This window comes from Zootermopsis nevadensis, unplaced genomic scaffold (assembly GCF_977971745.1).
Source record: "Zootermopsis nevadensis isolate Lab colony 2312 unplaced genomic scaffold, Znev_1.0 Znev_ptg000021l, whole genome shotgun sequence".
Lineage (NCBI taxonomy): Eukaryota > Metazoa > Arthropoda > Insecta > Blattodea > Termopsidae > Zootermopsis > Zootermopsis nevadensis.
In genome coordinates, this window is record NW_028259153.1 from 694,556 (window position 1) to 715,540 (window position 20,985).

General features: G+C 36.8%; 2 protein-coding genes and 1 long non-coding RNA gene across 3 annotated transcripts; all 3 read left to right on the forward strand.

Annotated features, from left to right (window-relative positions):
- Positions 1 to 499: 499 nt before the first annotated feature.
- Positions 500 to 7,636, forward strand: LOC110838619 (uncharacterized). Its single transcript, XM_022081952.2, has 4 exons — positions 500 to 663; positions 2,032 to 2,185; positions 4,062 to 4,223; positions 6,058 to 7,636. Exons 1-4 carry the CDS (start codon positions 551 to 553, stop codon positions 6,295 to 6,297), a joined length of 669 nt encoding a protein of 222 aa, XP_021937644.1. The 5' UTR covers positions 500 to 550; the 3' UTR covers positions 6,298 to 7,636.
- A 1,089-nt stretch (positions 7,637 to 8,725) lies between these two features.
- Yod1 (Yod1 deubiquitinase) lies at positions 8,726 to 20,340 on the forward strand. The gene is made up of 3 exons (XM_022081944.2): positions 8,726 to 9,367; positions 14,342 to 14,658; positions 16,567 to 20,340. Exons 1-3 carry the CDS (start codon positions 8,968 to 8,970, stop codon positions 16,780 to 16,782), a joined length of 933 nt encoding a protein of 310 aa, XP_021937636.1. The 5' UTR covers positions 8,726 to 8,967; the 3' UTR covers positions 16,783 to 20,340.
- On the forward strand, positions 9,378 to 12,718 carry LOC147873086 (uncharacterized). Its single transcript, XR_015536195.1, has 2 exons — positions 9,378 to 11,407; positions 11,784 to 12,718. It is a non-coding gene; the product is annotated as an uncharacterized LOC147873086 (long non-coding RNA).
- Positions 20,341 to 20,985: the final 645 nt, after the last annotated feature.

Here is a 20,985-nt window from a genome sequence, read left to right on the forward strand (position 1 = left end):
GCCTCCGTCATCAAGGCGATGAAACGTCGGTAAACTTCTGACAGACTATACGGCGAAGGTTTAATTAGAGATGGGCGTCATGTGGCCATTGTTTGCGAGTGGATGCCTGAAACGCTCTGACCATCGATAAAATACTTCGCCGACGAGAAAGTGTTCTTTGCTCTAAAACTTAAGAAAAATTACGTTTAATGTGAAAACCAAAGCTTGGGGTGGAGGTTAATGTCAGAGAGTTTGATAACCGTTGTTTTAGAGATTTTGTCGCAGTCACGAAGCGGAATTATTTCGTCTTTTGTTCTCTAATTTCTGTTTCATAATCGTAACGTTTGGTGGCAGCAGTATCAGAAATGATGTTGGTATTGAATTTTTTTAGCGGAGCTCTACTACGCTGTTTCTTCTAACAGGAAAATTCATTTGTTCTGTTTTGAAATTGACACTTTGTTAATATTATCTGTTGCTACAGTTTCAAGAGTTAAGGTCTTCGCGTCACATGATATTTATCCGAGGAACTGAGATAAATGTTTGCAGGAGATAAGATAAGAGACGAAATGCAATGAATCTGAACGTACTTGTTACAAACTTGGAAGTACGTCAGTGTACAACATTTTTGTTAATCAGTAAGGCAACAAGCGGAAGAACCAAGTGTTTTACTTCTGGAAAAGACAGGTAAGAATCCTTCTGTGACTTAAATTTTAGTGATGGGCTCTCCTACATTGCAAGAACGACCTTCTGTAGATATTAGCCAGCGCCCACAAATGTGAAACAGCTCCACTTACTTTAATACACTCATATATTCTAATTTGTAAGTTATTTTACAATTTATTTACTTTTATTTAGCACGTTAAGTCAAACATTACAGGGTACTGATATCATGAATGTTGTAACGTAGTCAAACCTTTTGTCTCTACACCACTCCAAATTCTTGTAATGAAAATATAATTTGATGTCTTATCAGTTTCATTGTTGAGGACAAAAGCGATTCTTTCTGTCCCAAAGGCTTTCGGTATTAGAGCGAAGAAATTTTCTAACCATGTTTTGACAGTCAAATACACGCACAGGACAGAAACAAAATGGAATATTCGTAGTCTAATGGCGTCTATTTCGTCCTTCTTTTGTGCTGAACTCTTGCGGTAGAATTGTTAACCTTAAATCGTTCCACTAACAATTCAATTCGCATTTTTTTTTTAAAATTCACGATTCATTATTATCCTTCCAGTCGATACTATTCAATTACTACCTTGAACTCTTCATTTGAACAAACCATTTAATCATATAACCGTCGAGATGTCTTCAGCAAAATAAACTTAAATTAACACAATGAAAATAAATTGATCTGTTTGTTCACTTCAGTATTTATTAATGCATAAAAGGATATAAATATCATTGTTCTGTGTTCCCACAATGTGCTGCTTTCTTGTGTAGGAACTGGGGGTGAAAACTTTTATCATTAAGAGACGTACAACCGAATTACCCAGAGATAGGCAAACACATTCCCCTCTTAAAAGTTTCAAAGCCAAGACGATCTTCTAATACGTAAAAAAGTTAAGACTGTGATCATTTAGACATATTCGAGACGAAAATTGTCACACTTCTTCACATTATTTAATAGTATAATTTACTTAATTGATTTAAATTATTTTTATAAATATCCTAATATATTTATTTGCATTTTTCTTGTTTATTTACGTACTCCGTATTAATGTATTTTATATATTTTTTTTATAGTTTAGATGCGTCATGTTTGTGTTAAAACAACATTAAAAACTAAGTTTGTGTATAGACTGAATTAATAAATAAATATATACTGAATTTTATATATTGTTTGTTTTATCTTTTATGCTTTTATTGTGTTCATGAGCTCATGTTTGTGGGTTGGGCCAATAACAAACAAGTTTGAGGCTGACATAAAAATGTTTTTGTATTCACTCAGCAAACCCTGGGTTTATCATAAATATTTGTTGTGTACGTTCGGAGGCAAAGCAACGCATGTCTTCCTGATTTTGAATCTGTTTTATGTTCCTTACACGAATCCAGCTTTCTTGAAACAACTATGGTGACTCCCATCGACAACCTAAGCAGCCAGGCCATCCTGATACCCGAAGGCGGATCAAACTTCTCCAACGCTCCTCCTAGACATCAGTTAAAACGGAATACGAAGCTCTCTGTGCTGTTTAAATTCATTCAACTGGTACGCTAAAACCTTCATTTTTATATATCAGTGGTTTCGAGTAACTTTTACGTGTGTGCTCGTATATCAGTGCTTCTCGACCGTTCGGAGCACGCCAAAAATTCACGTAATTTTCTTTTTAGGAAACTGGAATTAGAATATATAATTACATTTGTAATCAGAGCACGTCTGTTTTATGTATTGTCATCTATTGTATAGAATAGTGGACGATAAATTCTTAATACAGTATCAATTCTAAAAATCATAAGCAAATGCAGTGATTGGCAATCTTTGTATACTTAACAGCTTATGTGTGCATGTTGCAGGTATTAATCAATTGGTGGTCTAGCGGTTAGAACGCTGGCCTTGTAATCCTGGGGTCTCGGGTTCGATTCCCGGCGGTGCCCGAATTTATAACTTGTGATGGGCAAGGCCGTGGTCTAGGCAACACGGAGTTTTCCTCCGTGGCATCCCAACAATTACTCCATTCACACACAGAAGAAGGCAATGGCAAACCACTTCTGGATCATCTGCCAAGAACGTATATGAACAGGTCCCAGTCCGAGAAAAGGATGGAAGGATCCTGTTCATATGGACCTGTCCTCAGACAGAACACTACAAATAAAAAAAATAATTAATCAATTAAAAAATTAGCATTAGCTGCTACAGTCTGGGATTATCTTAAGAGTCGCAGTGGTTTGACTGTGTTTTGGTACATACGGTACTTCAGGAGTTGCCTCCAGCGTCGTCTACAGGCCTCCCAGAGGTTGCAACTTGCTGTAATTTCTATTATTTGAAGACAAAACATAAGCTTATCTCAGAAAGATACTTATATGAGTCAACCTTCATCTATAGCACACCTCTGGTGACTCAGTGGCACGTAGACTCTCGAAAAGACTTTTACCTTTGTTTATATACTATCCTCTCCATCTTAGACTAGATCTTATCTTCGTATCACTCAGTACTAACATCGGCACGGTTCGTCCTTGGACGGGGACGCAAGGATGACGATTCTCCTATAACGTCAAATATCCTTCCGCCCGACCTGGGTGTACGAGGTGCGATCGAAAGGTTTCAAGACTGCGCGCATAAAAACCCGTACACTTACCTCAGGTATTAAATTCATCCATCACCCTCGAATTAGTTCCCCTGGAAGTGAACACAACGATCCCAGCGCCGCTGCCAAGCCTGGAAGCATCCCTGGAAATCTTTCTTTGTCAGCCTGTCAAGCACCATCTGCGATTCTGCCTGAATCTCTTCTATCGTCTCAAATCTCCTTCCCTTTAGCTGAATTTTCATCTTTGGGAAGAGGAAGAAGTCACACGGAGCGGGATGACGGCCATGGTGGTTGCACTTAAATATGACATACGAAAGACGTGTTATAGTATGTTTCAAAATTTATGATTAAATCAACTTGTAAATTTCATCGGTTAATTAACGTGGAGAGACGGGTTATTTACGTATGATTAATTAAAATGGAAGTGGTCGTGGTATATTTCTACGTCTGCCGGAAATTTTTCAGGAACGCCTACGAAAAGCCTTCGAAGGTTTTAAGGGGTGTCCAAGTCTAAATTCGAAAGTGTAACGTCCATAAGATGACGCCAATTGCTTCACTGCAGTTCCTTGTTTTCAAATGCTGGTCCAATCAGTTTCTCCTCTGTGTTCTAACGTGTTTCAGTTCTCACGGAATTGTAGTGGACAAATTAAACACGTAAAGGCAAAATGCTTCGGTGATTTGGAAGGATGCTGTGTTTGAATATATTTTATGGAGGACGCACTGAATCAATGTAACATAAATTATCTTTCCATTTCTACCAAACTTTTATGCAAATAATTTCAGTTTAAAGACCGCTACGCAACGCGTAGCTTTAAACCTCGTGCCTCCTTGTTCTTGCAGCTGATCGCCGTGGCCTGCCTTGTGCTATTCTCCTCCGGAGGACAGCTGTTCACGGACGCCACGAGGACCGCCGTCACGTACGGAACCTACGGCGCCTACGTCCTTATCCCGATGTTCTTAATTGCGGGCTTCGTCATCGGGGAGGAGACCCCAATATTATTGGTCAGTATCGACGCACAAGCAGTTTTTTCAGATGGAACTGGACGTTCAAATCAGTGAAAAATGCCGAAACAACTCGCAATTCAATTCAACTTCTCCGCAACCAACGACATGAGCAGGGGTATACAAATCACCCTCACAATGTGCACAGTGTTGTCCTCCACAACTAAAGCACGCAGGCTGTAGCCAACCGTTCACCTCAATCTTGTTCCTGGGCTAACAGAATCGCTAGGTGACTCAATGCAAGTAATGATCTCTTAAACCAATTTACAGTAAATAGTCTAGCGGTTAGAACGCTGGCCTTGTAATCCTGGGGTCTCGGGTTCGAATTTATAACTTGTGTTGGGCAAGGCCGTGGTCTAGGCAACACGGAGTTTTCCTCCGTGGCATCCCAACAATTACTCCATTCACACACAGAAGAAGGCAATGGCAAACCACTTCTGGATCATCTGCCAAGAACGTATATGAACAGGTCCCAGTCCGAGAAAAGGATGGAAGGATCCTGTTCATATGGACCTGTCGTCAGACAGAACACTAAATAAATAAGTAGAATGCGTTAGCCTTCATTTCGTGCTGCTTAAGTTGCTAACCTGTCCATACACGGACTGCAAACCGTTCAACTAAAGAACCATCCAACCACAGATCTTGTGGGTGCCCTTGGCTTCGTCTCTAGCCTTGTCTCTCGTAATTTATAATTCTTCTTGCTTTATTCTCATTATTATTGAAATTAATGCCATCACTCCAAGGGCAGGACAGAGATTTTATAATTATAATTATTAGTATTATTTAACTCTGTCGAGGATAGAACATTCAGTAATGAATTTGCTTATGGGCTGGATGGCCGGGTTCGATTCTTGGCAAGTACTTTGTCTTTCCCGTCAAGTCAAGTCTTGGTTTGAGGCGAGCGACCGGCTTGAAGGATGATGGAACGAAATTTGGTCTAAAACTTCTTGACGACGGTGAAGAGTCAATTGAATAAAAATTTACTTGGATATTATCCATCGTCTAGTAATAAAACGTAAAAAACGTAAAACGACGTTTCGGAGATGGTCCGGAGATAGGGATTAGCTCTATCTAGTGGGCCCAACTGAGTAGGAACCTGAAGACGGAGATAGAGCCCCATCTCCGAAACGTCGTTTTACGTTTTTTACGTTTTATTACTAGACGATGGATAATATCCAAGTAAATTTTTATTCAATTGAAATTTGGTCGGTCATCGTGACCCTACGGCGCTGAATTCTATTGGCAATCTGTGAGAACACGTGCAAGCCAGCGACTTGGCCATACCTCCTTCAGATACCTTAAATAATAGTCATCGTATATTAATATTCTCATCTATCAAACACTTTCTTTTGAAACTGACTGTAGATCTTCTTTTGTTTGAAGCTACCACAGAGAGTCTGCGCAGTGATTGAAGTTTCAGAATAAAGTACAGACATACCTCGGATATATTGCGTCTTCAGTTACAGACCACCGCAATAAAGCGAGTCACACGAACTTTTTGGTTTCCCAGTGCGTATAAAAGTTATGTTTACACTGCACTGTAGTCTATTAAGTGTGCAATAGAATTATGCCTGAAAAATAATGCGAGAATTATCAAAATGTGACACAAAGACACGAAGTGAGAACGTGCTGTTGGAAAAATGGCGCCGATAGATTTGCTCGACGCAGGGTTGCCACACACCTTCAATTTTTTTTAAAAAAACGCAATATCTGCGAATCGCAATAAAACGAGGTATGCCTGTATTGGGAGCAAGCAGTGGTTATTTATTATTTATGCCGCCATCTTTACCATAACCTTAAAATCGCTGGTGGTACCGTGTTTTTCTTTTCTCAGGTTGGATACAATTTGTTTGGCGCAGTCCTCTTCGCCTTTGTAGGTTTTATTGGGGTGGATTCATGGTGGAGCGTGCGGATGGACTTGCAACATGTCTCCATAGCGAATCTCTCCGTAATCGAACATTTGAACGACGTGAAACTGCTCTCAGCCATTTTGTCTGTCATCAACGCCGTCTTCTATGCAGCTGATACTATCATCGAGGGAGTCATCCTCCATGACTTTTATAGGAGAGTTTAGGACATCCATCACCGTGTTTATAGCTAACACAGTCGGTAAAAGTTCTGTTTTTTTTTCCGAAGTCGGACCCAAATAGAACTTAACTACATGTATTTATAATCACTTTATCTAATGTGATTATTGTATTTAATTCTTACGAGAAATAATTACGATTAATAAGTGTAAAATCTTATAGGCTTTGTTAACAGATTCGTATTCTTGGCAGTTCTGGACTGTCTGTGTGTTAAGACAGTGTTTTGTTCAGTTACTGAACAGTTGAAATGACTTCCCATAAACAAATTACATTTACGAACAATTAGAATTCTTAGTCAAATACGACTCCATCTATCTAGAGCTCAGCACTCTAACCCACGAGCTAAACTTCATTATATTATTTTATTATAAACTTTAAAAATATTTAAATTCACGAACTTAAGGAATGTAAAATACAAAAAAAAATTAATTGTTAGTTTTTGCAGTTAAATGATGAGTTTCGAGAATTTAGCATAAAACTTTATTAACTGACATTTTATAATTCAGTTCTGAATTTTAATTCCAAATGTAAATAATTCTCATTTAAAATATATTAAATACTTTTACCCAGAACATTTAGTGCTTGTTAATATCAACACAAATATATTTTCATATTGTATCTTCTTTATATATGATGAATAAAATATTTGTTTGTTTTAAACTGCTATAGAAAGATGCAAATTAAAAATGATTTTTTTTTTTTTTTTTGCAAAACGAACGTGGCAAAGGAATCAGTAAGAATACATAAAATTATAGCCAAGGTTTGTCAACATTCTTCAATGAATGTATTTGCATTGGGTTGCAGTTAATATCATTTCCATATGCAGGCAAATCGAAATCACTAAAACTTACACCAAATTCGTTTAATTCCTCTTGTGAGGATTTCGATTTTTTCTATGCTGTTTTAAAACTAAATGATCAAGATGTGTGATGTTCGGAAAATTATGAATGCAGACGGAATTGACAACGTAACTAAACAATTTTTTGATAATTTTTAATTTTAAAGAGGGGGGTATTACAGTGTTGAATATGACACAAATACGTTTGATAAATTATGTTGAATACAATCATCCATGTCAAAGAACCCTTAATATTTTAATTCATGATGGTAAATATGTTGTAATGAATATGTATTTTTAAAGTATGATAATTCAAAACATAACTATTGGATTTTGAGAAGGGTTTCGATTTAACTCTTGGTGATTAAATTTTGATCATGGTTAGATTTCCCAAAATTGTCATTACCTTTATCGTAATTTCTTGTTGCATTATATCCCACACATTGTTTATCTCGTAAGGATTAAATTTATTATTTTAATCATTAAAAGACTTTTTATTTTCATCGTGGGAAGAGTGTTTTGAAGATTCTGTTGTCTCAGGACATTTTTCATAGCTCGCCAATGATTTAGTACTAAACCTGGTATAATTTAAAGCAATTGACTTAGTAGTAATCTTCATATCCATAAAAGGAATTTGAGGAGAATCATTATATCTACGTAAATACGTAATCATAACTTTGGTTTTCGTATAACGAGTAGAAGTAAATGTTTCATTTTTAGTTTTATTAAATATATCAATTATACACAAATCATTTAGTAAGTAACTTTGTTTACTTTCGTAATACCTCGTGGATTAGAATAGCAACTTTGCTTTGGTATATTGTAACCTTTTTGTGATTACCATCGACGCGTATAATTAAAATAGCTTGGTGTTGATATTTTTTCTCGAAATACATTCGAATTAGCGTATTATTCATTTGTTGAGATATTAAATTCAAAGAATATATTAGGAATGATGATACTATTCCAACTATTACTCACGATTTCTGTTGGCACACCTGACTTTATTGAAATCAACTTGTTCTACATTAACAATATTTGGAATTTGACGTATAAAATTGTTACGTAAATCCACGATACACGTACTTTTAAGTTTCGTTGAATTTTTATGAAATTGTTCAATATTAGATATTAAAGCTGTAACTGTATGAAGGTTTGGAAATTCTCCTAAATTTAACTAATCGTGTGATGTCAGTGGAAGATTCAAATAACCGAGATGTAGGCAATCAAGAACAGTGATTGTGTTTGATCCGTGAACACTAAAGATTTTATTACCACAGACGTTAATTTTCTTAGCATATGGAAATGCGCCTACATCGAAACAGTCAATTAAATCACATAAGTATGTTTCAAACATCGACATGCATCGGATAACGTCCATACATTTCTAACTAAAAAAATAATATCAACTGCGCAACCATGATGCCACAAAATTGTTAAAACTCGTAAAAGTGGACTTACACCTAAGAACTGTACCTTATTTCGTGTGGGCCCAATATAATTGCTAAAAGAATTCTTTTGGAGGTTATCTATGTACCCTTTTATGTGATGTTGGTGCACCTGCTGCCAGAGGTATAAAACCACAGGGAATCGTGGAACTACAAAGATTACAATCATGGCTACAAATGGCGTCTGAACAGTAGAAGAACAGGTTTAATAGTTGAAACGAGTCATTATTTTTAAGTAGTTTGCAGAATAGAGTGATAGGATCCCACGAACACACCATATTTAACATTTTGCCTTCATTGTTTGTATCTTCGCCATAAATTTTAAACTTCAGTAAGGTATAACCTCACGTTCTAACCCAGAAAAAAGCAATATGGCTGGTTTTGCCCTAAAATTGAAGACCAAATCAGGACAAATGGTGATTAAGGGATTAGCATCAAAAGATACAATATTCGAGCTGAAACGTAAACTTTCATGTCTTACAAATATAAAAGAAAATGCCCTGTATGTGCTGTCTGGTTATCCTCCTAAACCTATAGATTTATCAGTGAATGAAGCTACACTAGAATCAAGAGGAATCAGTTCAGGCGATACACTTATTGTGGAAGAAAAGCAGCAAAATATTGTACTTTCTGTACAGCAGAATGCTAGATTAGAAGAACCAAGACATCACATAATAGACAGTGAACTGGGGTGTCCAGGAGTACTTATGAAGATGGTTGTACCTGCCGATAATTCTTGCCTTTTCACAAGTATTGGTTTTGTTCTAAGTGGTAAGTGTATCTTTATTCCCCGCAGCTGTTTTTAAAAGAGCTGTATGTAACAAAAGTACTGCATCTTTCATATAATTGTTTAGTATTCCATACTTTCGTAATAAAGATTGTGCAAAATGTGAATGGTGTTGGGATCAGGCTCAGTACCTGATACATAGTCTTCATTTACTCATCCCTTCACAGATGTGTGAAAAGGCCCCTCTTTGTTCATTAGCATGCTCTTTTTCATTCCAAAGATAAAGTAGCAAGGTAAGCTGACATATCTGCACAGTTCAACATCATTTATTGTCTTAATATGCCTGTTTCACAGGATCTGAAACTTTCAGTTTCTGAATAAATTCATGCTTCTTGAAAAGCCTTTCCATGCATGAGAATAGATTGGTTGGCTATCCTGTTAGACTGTCTCTCCATGTATTCAGGGATAGACACAAAAAATTCTTTCTGTGCACTCTGTGGGACTTTGCAGGCACCTGGGAAGGAATATGTAATTGGGGACTTCAAATTGTTGCTGCACATTAGAGAATAAATTGGAAGTTATAATCCACTGTCAAGATGACTTGGCTGAATTGAAATAAATTCTGGTCTTCAGAATAAAAGCAGCCAACTATTAGATGGCCCTTTGGCCACCGTTTGAGTCTTAAAGTAACTGAACTATGGTACATGATGTTCACATAATGAGGAATGTGGGCAATGTCATGAGTAGCATTCTCACTTTTCATAAATAGCACATGGTTAAAATTCAGCTTCATTTTTGCTCGGATGTGAATGTAAAGTAAAACTCGGTCATAACAGACATGGCTATAATGAGTTTGTGATAACTACACGTTTCAGTTACCTAAATTTATATACAAAAATTGTTTAGTGTTTTGTGTTATGAAACTTTTCAGTTGTTTAAGTTCTTAGCATTACATCGCAGGTCAGTTTTAACCTATACCCGCTGTTAAGATTGGGTTTTATTGTGACTAGCCTGGTTGGTATCTGATAATTAATAAAGCTTTTGCTCTTAAGTGACCATCATGACTGTCTACAAGAGAAAGTGCTTGTCTGTATTTTATTATTAAGTGTTCTGTCTTACGACAGGTCCATTGCTCTGCCGAAAAAGAGCTCTCCAGTTGTCTCTATTCTCGGGTTCTCGCTTTAATTCCTGGAACGTCATCTTCTTTCCTTGTTTAAGGTCGTCGGTTAGCTGTATCAATCTTCTTCCTAGTCCTCGCTTTCCTTCAACCCGGCCTTCGATGATATCACTCATTAATCCATTCCTTCTCATAATATGTCCCAGCCAGTTAGCTTTCCTTCGTGTAATCGCCTGCAGAATGTTTCTTTGCTCGTTGACTCTCCTCAATACTTCTTCGTTGGTCACTCGATCCGTCCACCTGATCTTCTCTATTCTTCTCCAACACCACATTTCAAAACTCTCCAGGTATTTCTGTTCCTTCTTCCTGAGTGTCCAAGTCTCTGCTCCATACGTAACACTTCACTAGTTTCTTCTTCATCTCCAAGCCCAACTTGCTAGTGAGAAGTATCCTCTTCTTGACGAAAGCTGCCTTCGCCATGGCTATCCTTGCTTTTACTTCCTTGGTGCATAGGGCGTCCGTCGTGACTATGCTTCCCAAGTACTTGAAATGCTCCACATTCTCCATCTGTTGGTTTCCAATTACAACGTTCAATGGTTCTGCTCTCGGTGCTATCCTCATATATGAAAAAATTTAAATTTTTCACTGGACAGAATGTGGTAAAGAAGTATGTGTCTAAAAAATTCAACTTCTCGTCATCCACAGTTTTGAATTAGTGGATGAGTAATAAAGAACAAATTTTATCTGCATTCAAGAAGAATCTCACCACAAACTAAAAGATAAGAAAATGTGGATTTTGCATTGAAAAAGCAGTATTGGAATGGTTTAAGTTGCAGAGGGATGCTGGTTTCCCAATTAACAATCCCATTTTGAAGATCCAGGTAGAAAAATTTGCAGTCCAATTATGACATAAGGACTACAGCTGCAGTAATGGATGGCTTGTGTGTTTTAAACACCATTACTGAGGGTGAGCCCCTTTTTTCTGAGTGGCTGAAACAATGTGAAATAAAAACCTTTGAACATATTCATTATATTGAAGATTTCTTTAATGATAATAATGATTTGGTAACATCATTAAAACCTGCAAATGACAGCACAGTAGATGCAATATTGCAGAAGGAAGACAGTGATGAATGCACTGGAGAAACAGTGAGCCATGTATTGTATAATCATTTATTTTAATTTGATGTGTGATTTGTGTTTTTATATTCTTGTGTAGTGAATAATGGTTATAATAAGCAAAACGTTTGGTCCTGCTGCACTCATTATTACTGAGTTTATTGTATTATTTTGTGTAAGTGGACGTTTTTTACAGTGGTAAATATTATTTTATTTCTCACCAGGATACAGGGAATGAATGGTAACTTTGAGATCAACAAAACAGAATTGTCTTCAGATGTCCGCAAGACAGCATGTGTAATACCTTCATGTGCACCGTTTGTACATCGCTACTGACAGGGAAAGCTTCGTGTATCATTAAATAACCTCAGACCAGTTCAATTTTCTGTGGAGAAGGAAAGTAAATCAGTAATCTTGTTGGGAATCGAGTGTAGGATTTGAGGTTTTCAGGACGGTTAGTCTGAAGACTGCTGTCTTCTGGGTTGTTGCGCCGTTGTAACCGCTCATCTGGAAGTAGTTAGGTTTTGTTAGTTTTTCTTTTGTGTGTGTTTCCAGTATTTCAAAATCTTTCTGTAAGATTCTAGCACCACCTGCAGAGAACAAGGGTGGACTTCAGCCCTAAGAGCTAGAAGTCATGTTTAGGCCATCTGTTTAACATCCGATTTCGACTCCGTCTACGACAAAGAAGTGCCTTTAGGAGCAAGTGTGGAGGATCATGTTGGGCGGTCCGTGAGAGGTCTCTCTCTGACAGCAGGGGGTGCTTCGCACCAAGCCCGGGACCCAGGCGCCGAAGAAAATTAGGGTAGAGACTCACTCTTGTTTAAGTCGCGATAGCGGAGGTTCTAGGACATACTGGAAACTGTATATTGTATAGAAATAAATAGTAGTGCCTTCCAACTTCAATCCGAATCATTATTGGCTGGTGTGATCAGGCCGTTAACACGACCTGAGACAAGAGCTACATCCCGACTAGCTATCTAGCCCCTAACAATCCTACACCCTGATAAGGTAGTTGTTACGAGGCCACGAGCAGTGGACGGTTACACCGTGGAGGCAGTAAGGACCTCTGAAACATCGGTAAATTTCTACCAGACTACACGGCGCAACAACCTAGAAGACGGCAATCTTCAGGAATTGATTCCTTGCAAACCCCCCCCCCCCCCCAAAGAAAGGATAAAATCACTGTGTAATAATAGCTGTACTTTTTTCAAAATGTGAAAATAATACCTGCAGAAAGTGTTGAAGCAAGAACCTTTGTCATTTAATTTTACCGTGTCCTGAGTCTAGTCTCAGGTTGATACATGCAACAAACAGTTGAAGTCCTATAACTGTATATTGATTTTGAGTTGCCATCTTTGCTGTAGGTTTAGACCAGCATTTATATTTGTATATCTCCAGTTCTTTTCACATAGATGAAGATCAATACTAGATCATGAAGAAAAAACTGGGATTATTTAAAAAATAATACTTTGGCAACCCAAACAGCGTGTTACGCTCTGTTACTGGCTGATATAATATTTGTTTGTGGTTTATTTAACAATGTTGGCAGTAACTCAGACTGTAAAGTCTCAAATTATAGGAAGATTAGTGAATAATTGTTTGGGAAGGATATGGAAAGGAGTGGTTATGGCCTATTTGAAGGTACTATCCTGGTATTTGTCTGGAGGTATTGAGGAACACCATTACAAGCTTGTCAGGATAGCCAGTCTTCAGCTGAGATTTCAGCCGAGAACCTCTAAGATGTGAAATGCTAGTCAATTGGCCACAGTGTCTGGTGACTGTTTTAATAAACTGTTCTGGTGGGTGGATCTTCAGCCTTTAGTCTATGTAAGACAGCTAAATAATTGTCATATTCCTCAACGAGATCCTCTACCAAGGACAGTTGTTAACTTTCTTGCAGGATGCTAATAAAAATGTTTAATTCTGGATTATTGGAATAGTCATATTCCATAGTTCTGAAATATGCCATGTTAGAAGTCTGACATGACCGAACAGAAAGTCATTTGGATATATCTAGCCCTGTAAGTAGCATTATATATTCCTTTAGTGTTAAACTGTAGTAACTTCTTTTTCCAGGAAATACTGACAGCTTTTCAACAAGAACACAAACAAGCCATCTGCTGCGATGCCAAGGGTTTGGCAACCCTTTCCTAAGAAGATAGAATATATTACCCACCTAATTCTTAATACCACGTAGTTGCCTATTGCAATAGTATTACACAACAACCACTTTTATCACTATTTTCTTTCCCAAACTCATTTAACCCCTTGAAGTCATTATCAGTGGCTCTGTATTTGGTTTAAACTTACATAATAAAATGCATTGTCATAAAGTTGTAAAATTCCACGGCTGTGTCAGAATATAAATTGAAGTTTCAGTTATATATTTAGCAAGTATTAATACAAGCTGAAATATAGAGCACGTGATTTTTTGAGTAGACCTTCATCACTATTATGCCACCGTACATCGTGGAATATAGGTACACTTTATGTTCACTACATATATATATTGTGTTACACATCATGATGAAGGAGGAGCACGGACTCCTGCCATCTGGTGGCAGGAGTCTGTATTGTTATGAATGGGTAATTGTAAGTACCATCATGTACAAAAGAATTATAAACATTATTAATATGTGATACTTTTAAGTACCGCAGACGCATAAAGGGATATTCATAAGCAATTTAATTAATTCAGTACACTTCATTTGGGAAAAAAGGAAGACAAATGACTGATGTTGCTACTTTTTGATAAATAACCCTTTGTCTTTATTTTTTACAGGCAAAGTTGATGTGGATAATTCTCCGTTTATGCGTCAGATCATTGCTGAATCAGTCTCTAATGATCCTGATAATTATTCTGAAGCAATACTTGGGAAACCCAATCCCGAATATTGCCATTGGATTTTGAAACCTGATTCCTGGGGTGGCGCAATAGAATTAGCTGTGTTGTCAAACTTCTATGGCCTGGAGATTGCAGTTGTGGACACGCTGAATGCTATAATCAACAGGTTTGGCGAGGATCAACATTATGCACAGAGGGTGTTCCTTATGTTTGATGGCATTCACTATGACCCACTGTACCTTGAACCATTTGAGGTAACAGGATAAAAATTATATCATTTTAATTCGGCTTAATTTTATGGTTTTATGAGTAAATTTCAGCTGTAATAGGTTTAGTAAAGCAACAAAATTACAATGTAGTTATAGGTTTATTAATTAATTAATTTGTCGCCCTCAGTGGACTAGTGGTTAGCATGCTTGCCAATGGACCCAAGGTTTGCGGTTTCAAATCTGACCGAGGACGATGGATTTTTAAGGGTGATAAAAATCTGTAGCAAAACTTCCTTCGGAGGGGAAGTAAAGCTGGTGGTCCCATGTCATAGATTTACGGCATGTAAAAGAACCTTGTGAGCATGATATGAGATGTTTCGTAAGCAAAATTAAGCGGCCGTTTCTCACCCAAGTCTCTCCTGTTTCTCTACTAGATGGCTCTAGCAGACAAAATCAGGATTGAGTATAAATTGTGCAGAATCAGTGGGCTGGTCACTCACTACTCACAAACGCACACATCAAAAGTCAAAGAAACCTCCGAAAGGAGGCCCTATGCTCTGGAAAAGAGCAATAGGAAATAAAGAAGAAGAATTTATTTGTTTTTTATTCATTCATTCATTCTTTCACTGATTTTCAATTTTACATTTTTTTTATTTGAAAGAAATTAAAAGTTTTGTTTACATAAACATGTGTATTGTCATCATTTTAAGATCACATTTGTCAAATTTCTCGAACACACACAACTCTCTAATTGTTATGCTCAAGTATTTATTTCTGAAGATTTTAATTAATGAGCAAACAGCTAAGACAGGCCGAAATTGATACATTCCCTTACTTTCCTTAAGGAACCTGCATTGGAGTAAATATTTATGATTTTCCATAAACGTCATTGTTGGTTATTTGTGTTTTTCCTGTCTTTTGATGGCTAAATTTGTGGTTAAGTATGATTTTGTGTTCTCATCGACCACACCTTTCAGGTGATGCATGTACAGAAGCATTTTAGCATTCTCTTAACAATAACTCACATAAAAGTCTTCTAATCATGAATGTTTTGATAAGGCAAGCAAAACTGTTCATTTCAGTCTTCACCCAGTGACACCCTTAATTTGCTAAAGTGCCCCAGATGCATCATTTTTGGGCCCTCTTTTTGTGACAGTTCGAAATGTAACAATTTATCAAAATCTGTTCACCAACAACAGTGCTGGTGCTAGGTCATGAACAACCTTTATATTCTTATATGTTGTATTACGCTGTTCTCTTATTTCTATAAGTAATTCAGTAAACAGTATTGCATACTAAAATGAAGAAGATGACCAATGTTAGGTACATCTTCCTGATAAATCTCGTTGTGCGGTAAATAATGTCATGGTGTGGTAAAAAAAGAAAAAACCTATCCCATTGCATCTGTCATGGTTTCAGTAGTAAACAATGACAGATGAAAATACAACATTTTGACACTCAGATTTTGGTTTTAAGTTATTGTCTACTAATAAATTGTATCTATCTGCATATGGAAACTACCTCTTTAAAGCTATTTCAACAGAGTAAATATGAGACAGAACAATGTATGTGGGAGTATCGAACACGAGCCTTCTGTTTAAAAACATACGCCACCTGTTATGTTAAAACATTTCCAATCTGTGGCACTGAAATTTTTGGATTTGTGATTCGTGTACTATGACTAAAAGCATGATGTTGCCACTTTTCTCAGATTCAACATTTTACTCAGAACATGAGTGCCAAATGGAGTTTTCTCATAGGACATTTTTGTCTTAATTTTAGTCAAGAAAACAGCTCTAAAATCTTCAGTTTGAGTTTTCAGATATTTTGCTTATTTTTTCTCCCCTGTGTAATTTTCTTGTCCACGAGGATCACTTCAGTGCAGGGTCTCCTCCCCATGACACGCTACTCGCATTCCTTTCTCCTGTCACAGTGATGTTTGCCTTGTTTCAGGGAAATAGCATACAGACTATGTTCCTGACAACTGATGAGCTAGTATTTCGCCAAGCTGAGGAGTTGGCCCGTGAAGCCAGGTCCAGCAAGCAATACACAGATTTGGATCGCTTTACTCTGAAGTGCATTCACTGTCAAGAACTGCTGAGTGGGCAGATACAGGCACAACAACACGCAAAGGCTACAGGGCATATGAATTTTGGGGAGATCCAATAGTGAAGACAAGTGTCTTTTGTTACGTAGAATGCTACCATGCTTGCTTAGTCACATATAACAGATGTACTTACACTTCTTTCAGTATAGCCTATATCAAAGTTTTCATGCATTTGTTAACTCTAAATTAGAGTATTTTATCCAAGCTCGTCTAAATAATATTTAAGAATTGGGTCCGTACCTCAAATAAAACACAACGCTTCTAAACTGCAAAAACTGATTTTTCAACGCTGTTTCAAGAAATAATCGCAGTTTATTCCGAGAATCATATGAAACCCATGAATAAATTCTGTGGGAAAAGTGCAGAGTTTTTAAATATTAAAATGATTGTGCATGCACTCACACAGTAAACATTATTTGGGGTAAGGAAGTTGAGAATACTTGACTATGAGAAAACCTATGACAATTTAAATTGTGAGATATTATGGCAGATTTTAAATGAGGTAAATATACAACCACAGTTAATAAGAGCCTATATCAAAATTTAATTTTTTTTATTAATTATTTAAATGGACAACCTCATAACCCATAATTACCAATAAAAGGGTAAGGCAAAGATGTGGACTATCCCGATATATATTTAATATATATTCACAGAATAGTTAAAGAATGGAAACAGACTATAAATAATGCAATTCATTTAAAAAAGATTAAATTACTTCAAACTAGGCTTGTGATTTTCCATATTCTGTTGATGGGAGTGGTTTGTCTGACATTACAGATGAAGTTTTGTCTGAATTCTTTTGTATTAGTATTTTGAGGTAGCATATCATTTCCAGCATTTTCTTTAGTCAGGGCAACTTTTGTTTGAAACGTGTTTGGCCTGTAGATCTTTCAATTCTGCTCACGGTCCAGATCGCTGCAGGCTCAACATGACGGGAGCTGCGTCCACCTGAAAGGTTTAGTCATTTGCAGTGTTGCTGATGACGAACCCCATTTTATGGGCCTGAATGTTGAAGCGTTTCAGCCCTGCAGCTTCAAAGGACTTATTTTCCCATCATTGAATTACAGAATTTTATAAAATAATTTTTTTAAGATTTTATAATGTTAAAACCATTAAATGAAATTCTGGGTATATGTAAGTCATGCAAACAAGTGGTATCTGATCTTAAAGGCTATGAATCAATTAAATAGGCCACTACATTTACCCACACCAGAACAGAAACAAATCATAATTTATTATCAGTTTTTAAAGTGGCATTTGCAAACTTTCTTGAATTTAAACCAGAACTTTCCAACTCTTCAGTCATAGTAAATATACCAAAAAAAAAAAACATGGTTAATCTGTTTTATTTTATGTTCTGTTCACAGTAAAAATGTGTTTTTTATAAGGTATGAAAGTGTCATTTGGGATCAGGAGTATCGTAACTAGCTAGTCCGACTGATGGTTTCTTTTACGTTCTTATTTTCCGCACCTCAACTGTTAATGCTGAATTATTAAGCAGCATAATAAACAAAAGTTTGGTGTATTTATGTTCAGAATGTGGACTGATAATATTATTTATTTCTGTGGTGTGTAGGTTGAACACACTTATCATTGCATCAGGTGATTATACATGGTAAACTCTGATTTAAATATGGTTAGCATTGTAGTTTTGGTGTTTATAGAAGAAAATAATTACGGTTCTTGTAGAGATTTTGTTTTCCTTGCAACATTGATTTTAAGATGACAAATTGAATGGTTGAACTCGGTGCAAGTGTTTGTGATAAAAAGTTTTCATCTTGCGGCAAAACTCCTGTCACAGCATGAGAGAAATGACTCTGGTTTGCCTTTCAGAAAAGATTGTTCCTGTTAATGATGATTTTAGTAAGCCAGGTCGAGACAGTATTAATAAGGTTTTGTATTCTTTAGGGGTCTTTCATGTGTTTTACTACAACATCCTGCTGTGTAATATACTGTAATAATATTAATAATAGCAATTATTTGTCTACAAAGCTTTATTGTATACATTGTCTTATTATTACCGCTACATGTTTCAGTCAACTCCAACCACCTTTAGGTCAAACATAAAGGCTTTTTATTGAACTGTGTGACTTGTAATCTTCTATGTTTAAAACATATAAATACAAATAATTATTATGCTCTGTTTTATGTTTCTGATTAAAATTTAAAACTTTAAACCTTGAAAGTAATTATTGCGTTACTATATCTACAGTGTTTTTAACATATTCAAAATTAAAATGCATTCAAACAATGAGTATTGCAAAATATTCCTTATTCCTAATACCTATAAGGATCCTTGTAGGATGTTTTACTTCTGTCTTTGTAGTACAGGTCTTATGGCCTGTTATGGGCACTACTTAACAGAATCCTTCCATCTTTTGAGGGTTGGCTCAAACATTATTATTATTAATATTATTACAGCTGTATAACAACTCTTACCAATTTTTAAAGTGCAGTATTCATAACCTCATCCACTTCTTCACAAAAGAAAGGTACTTATGTACCACTTCAGAGAGTATGATTGAATATTACCTCTTTGACTTTTTGTGATTGAATGTAATTTATCATAAGATGCAACAGCACAATAGTTGATGAATTTGAAAATAATTCGATTTAGCCATATTGTTATACGAGGCTCGTCCACAAAGTAAGTTTCCCTGGGGCCGTTTACAGAAACAAAACACAATTTCATGGAAATATTTATTGCAACAGATACAGCAAGTGTCCAGCTATTTTTCAACATATTCGCCACCGGAACTGAGACATTTGTCATACCGTGGGACCAACTTTTGAATACCTGTGTCGTAGAAGTCTGCCGCCTGGGATTGGAACCACTGTGTGACAACCATCTCCGCCTCTCAAAACGCTGACGCTGACCGGACAGGAATTTCTTGAGGTGTAGGAAAAGATGGAAATCACTGGGAGCGAGGTCCGGGCTGTAGGGTGGATGATGAAACACCTCCCAGCTGAACTCCTGCAGGAGACTTGCTGTCCGTCGAGCCGTGTGCGGCCTAGCGTTATCACTGACCGCACTTCACAGTCGGCGGGAGCTGGAATAAGAATCTCCATCTTCAACAGCTGCAACGATGCTACTGTGAGAACGCGGGAAGTGCCGTTAGTGCATGCGCCATGCTACGTCATTGCTCTATCACGCACGCACAGTCGCTTCGCGCAATATAAGGTTTGCTAGCCGTGGGACGAGTGGGAAACTTACTTTGTGGACGCGCCTCGTATTTAAGTGTGAATCGTGAAAAGTTTCATATGTCAGTTAATCCTCATTGAGACAGGCTAAGTGTGGGCAGACCTGTTGATAAATTGGGTAATATCTAGATACAACCTTTATCCTTGTTTTGCAACTAGTGCACCTTAGTGCCTGGCTCTACATGTGTCTTACTTGCGCACTGCTAAACTCTTAACCAGCAGGCTCGTCATATGATTATATGTGGGTCTAACTCCTGAAATTAAAGCTCGTCTAAACAATATTTAAGAATTCAGTTAGTACCAAGAAAGCACAATACTTCACCATTACAAATATTAGCTTTTTGATGCTTTTTAAGGAAAGTTACTGTTTATATTGATAATCATACAAAACCCATGAATAAAAAATGATCATTGAAGCAGGTGGGTCATATAGTTACCATTTTTCTGTGTAAGAGTTCAATTTCCTTTCCCCATATGACAGAGGTTAACCATATTATATGTGAATCTTATCAAAGTTATTAATTCTGAAGCAAACTAAAAACAGCCAGTATGAGGATCCTGGTGAAGGTTCTGTTGCAGTCTAGAAGTTGATGGAATCCTGCAGTCCTATAAAGTATGTCACTGGGGAAAAGTGGTTATTTCTACTTAGGTTAGGAAAGGGAAAACCAAATAAAAGGTCTGTTGAAAATAACCATTATGATTTGTGACTGTTCCTAAGCCAAGGGGTTGAAAAGAAGTTTCAGATCACAGTTTCTTACAAGTTGGATTTTTTCTAGAAGAGGGTCAAGCATCAGCTCTTGAGATGTAAAATTAATTTAAAATTTTATTTTTTGCGATCTTGCGCTAAGAGAAATTTATGACACAGTACTCAAAACAACAAACAAAATTTTTAAAAGTGTTGTATTATTTAATAATAACATGTCTTTTGTCAATGAGTATTGTTAGGATGATCAAACCAAGGAGATGACTACATATGTAAGATTTGAGGTTTCCACAGCGGTGAGTATGAAGATTCCTGTCTTCTGGGTTGTTGCACTGTGTAGTCTGGTTGACTACACATT

Coding starts and splice junctions, on each gene's coding strand:
- Yod1 (XM_022081944.2), top strand. CDS start 8,968: ATGGCTGGTTTTGCCCTAAAATTGAAGACCAAATCAGGACAAATGGTG. Junction 9,368..14,341: donor TATTGGTTTTGTTCTAAGTG/GTAAGTGTATCT, acceptor TATTTTTTACAG/GCAAAGTTGATGTGGATAAT. Junction 14,659..16,566: donor TGTACCTTGAACCATTTGAG/GTAACAGGATAA, acceptor GCCTTGTTTCAG/GGAAATAGCATACAGACTAT.
- LOC110838619 (XM_022081952.2), top strand. CDS start 551: ATGAATCTGAACGTACTTGTTACAAACTTGGAAGTACGTCAGTGTACA. Junction 2,186..4,061: donor TGTTTAAATTCATTCAACTG/GTACGCTAAAAC, acceptor TTGTTCTTGCAG/CTGATCGCCGTGGCCTGCCT. Junction 4,224..6,057: donor AGGAGACCCCAATATTATTG/GTCAGTATCGAC, acceptor TTCTTTTCTCAG/GTTGGATACAATTTGTTTGG.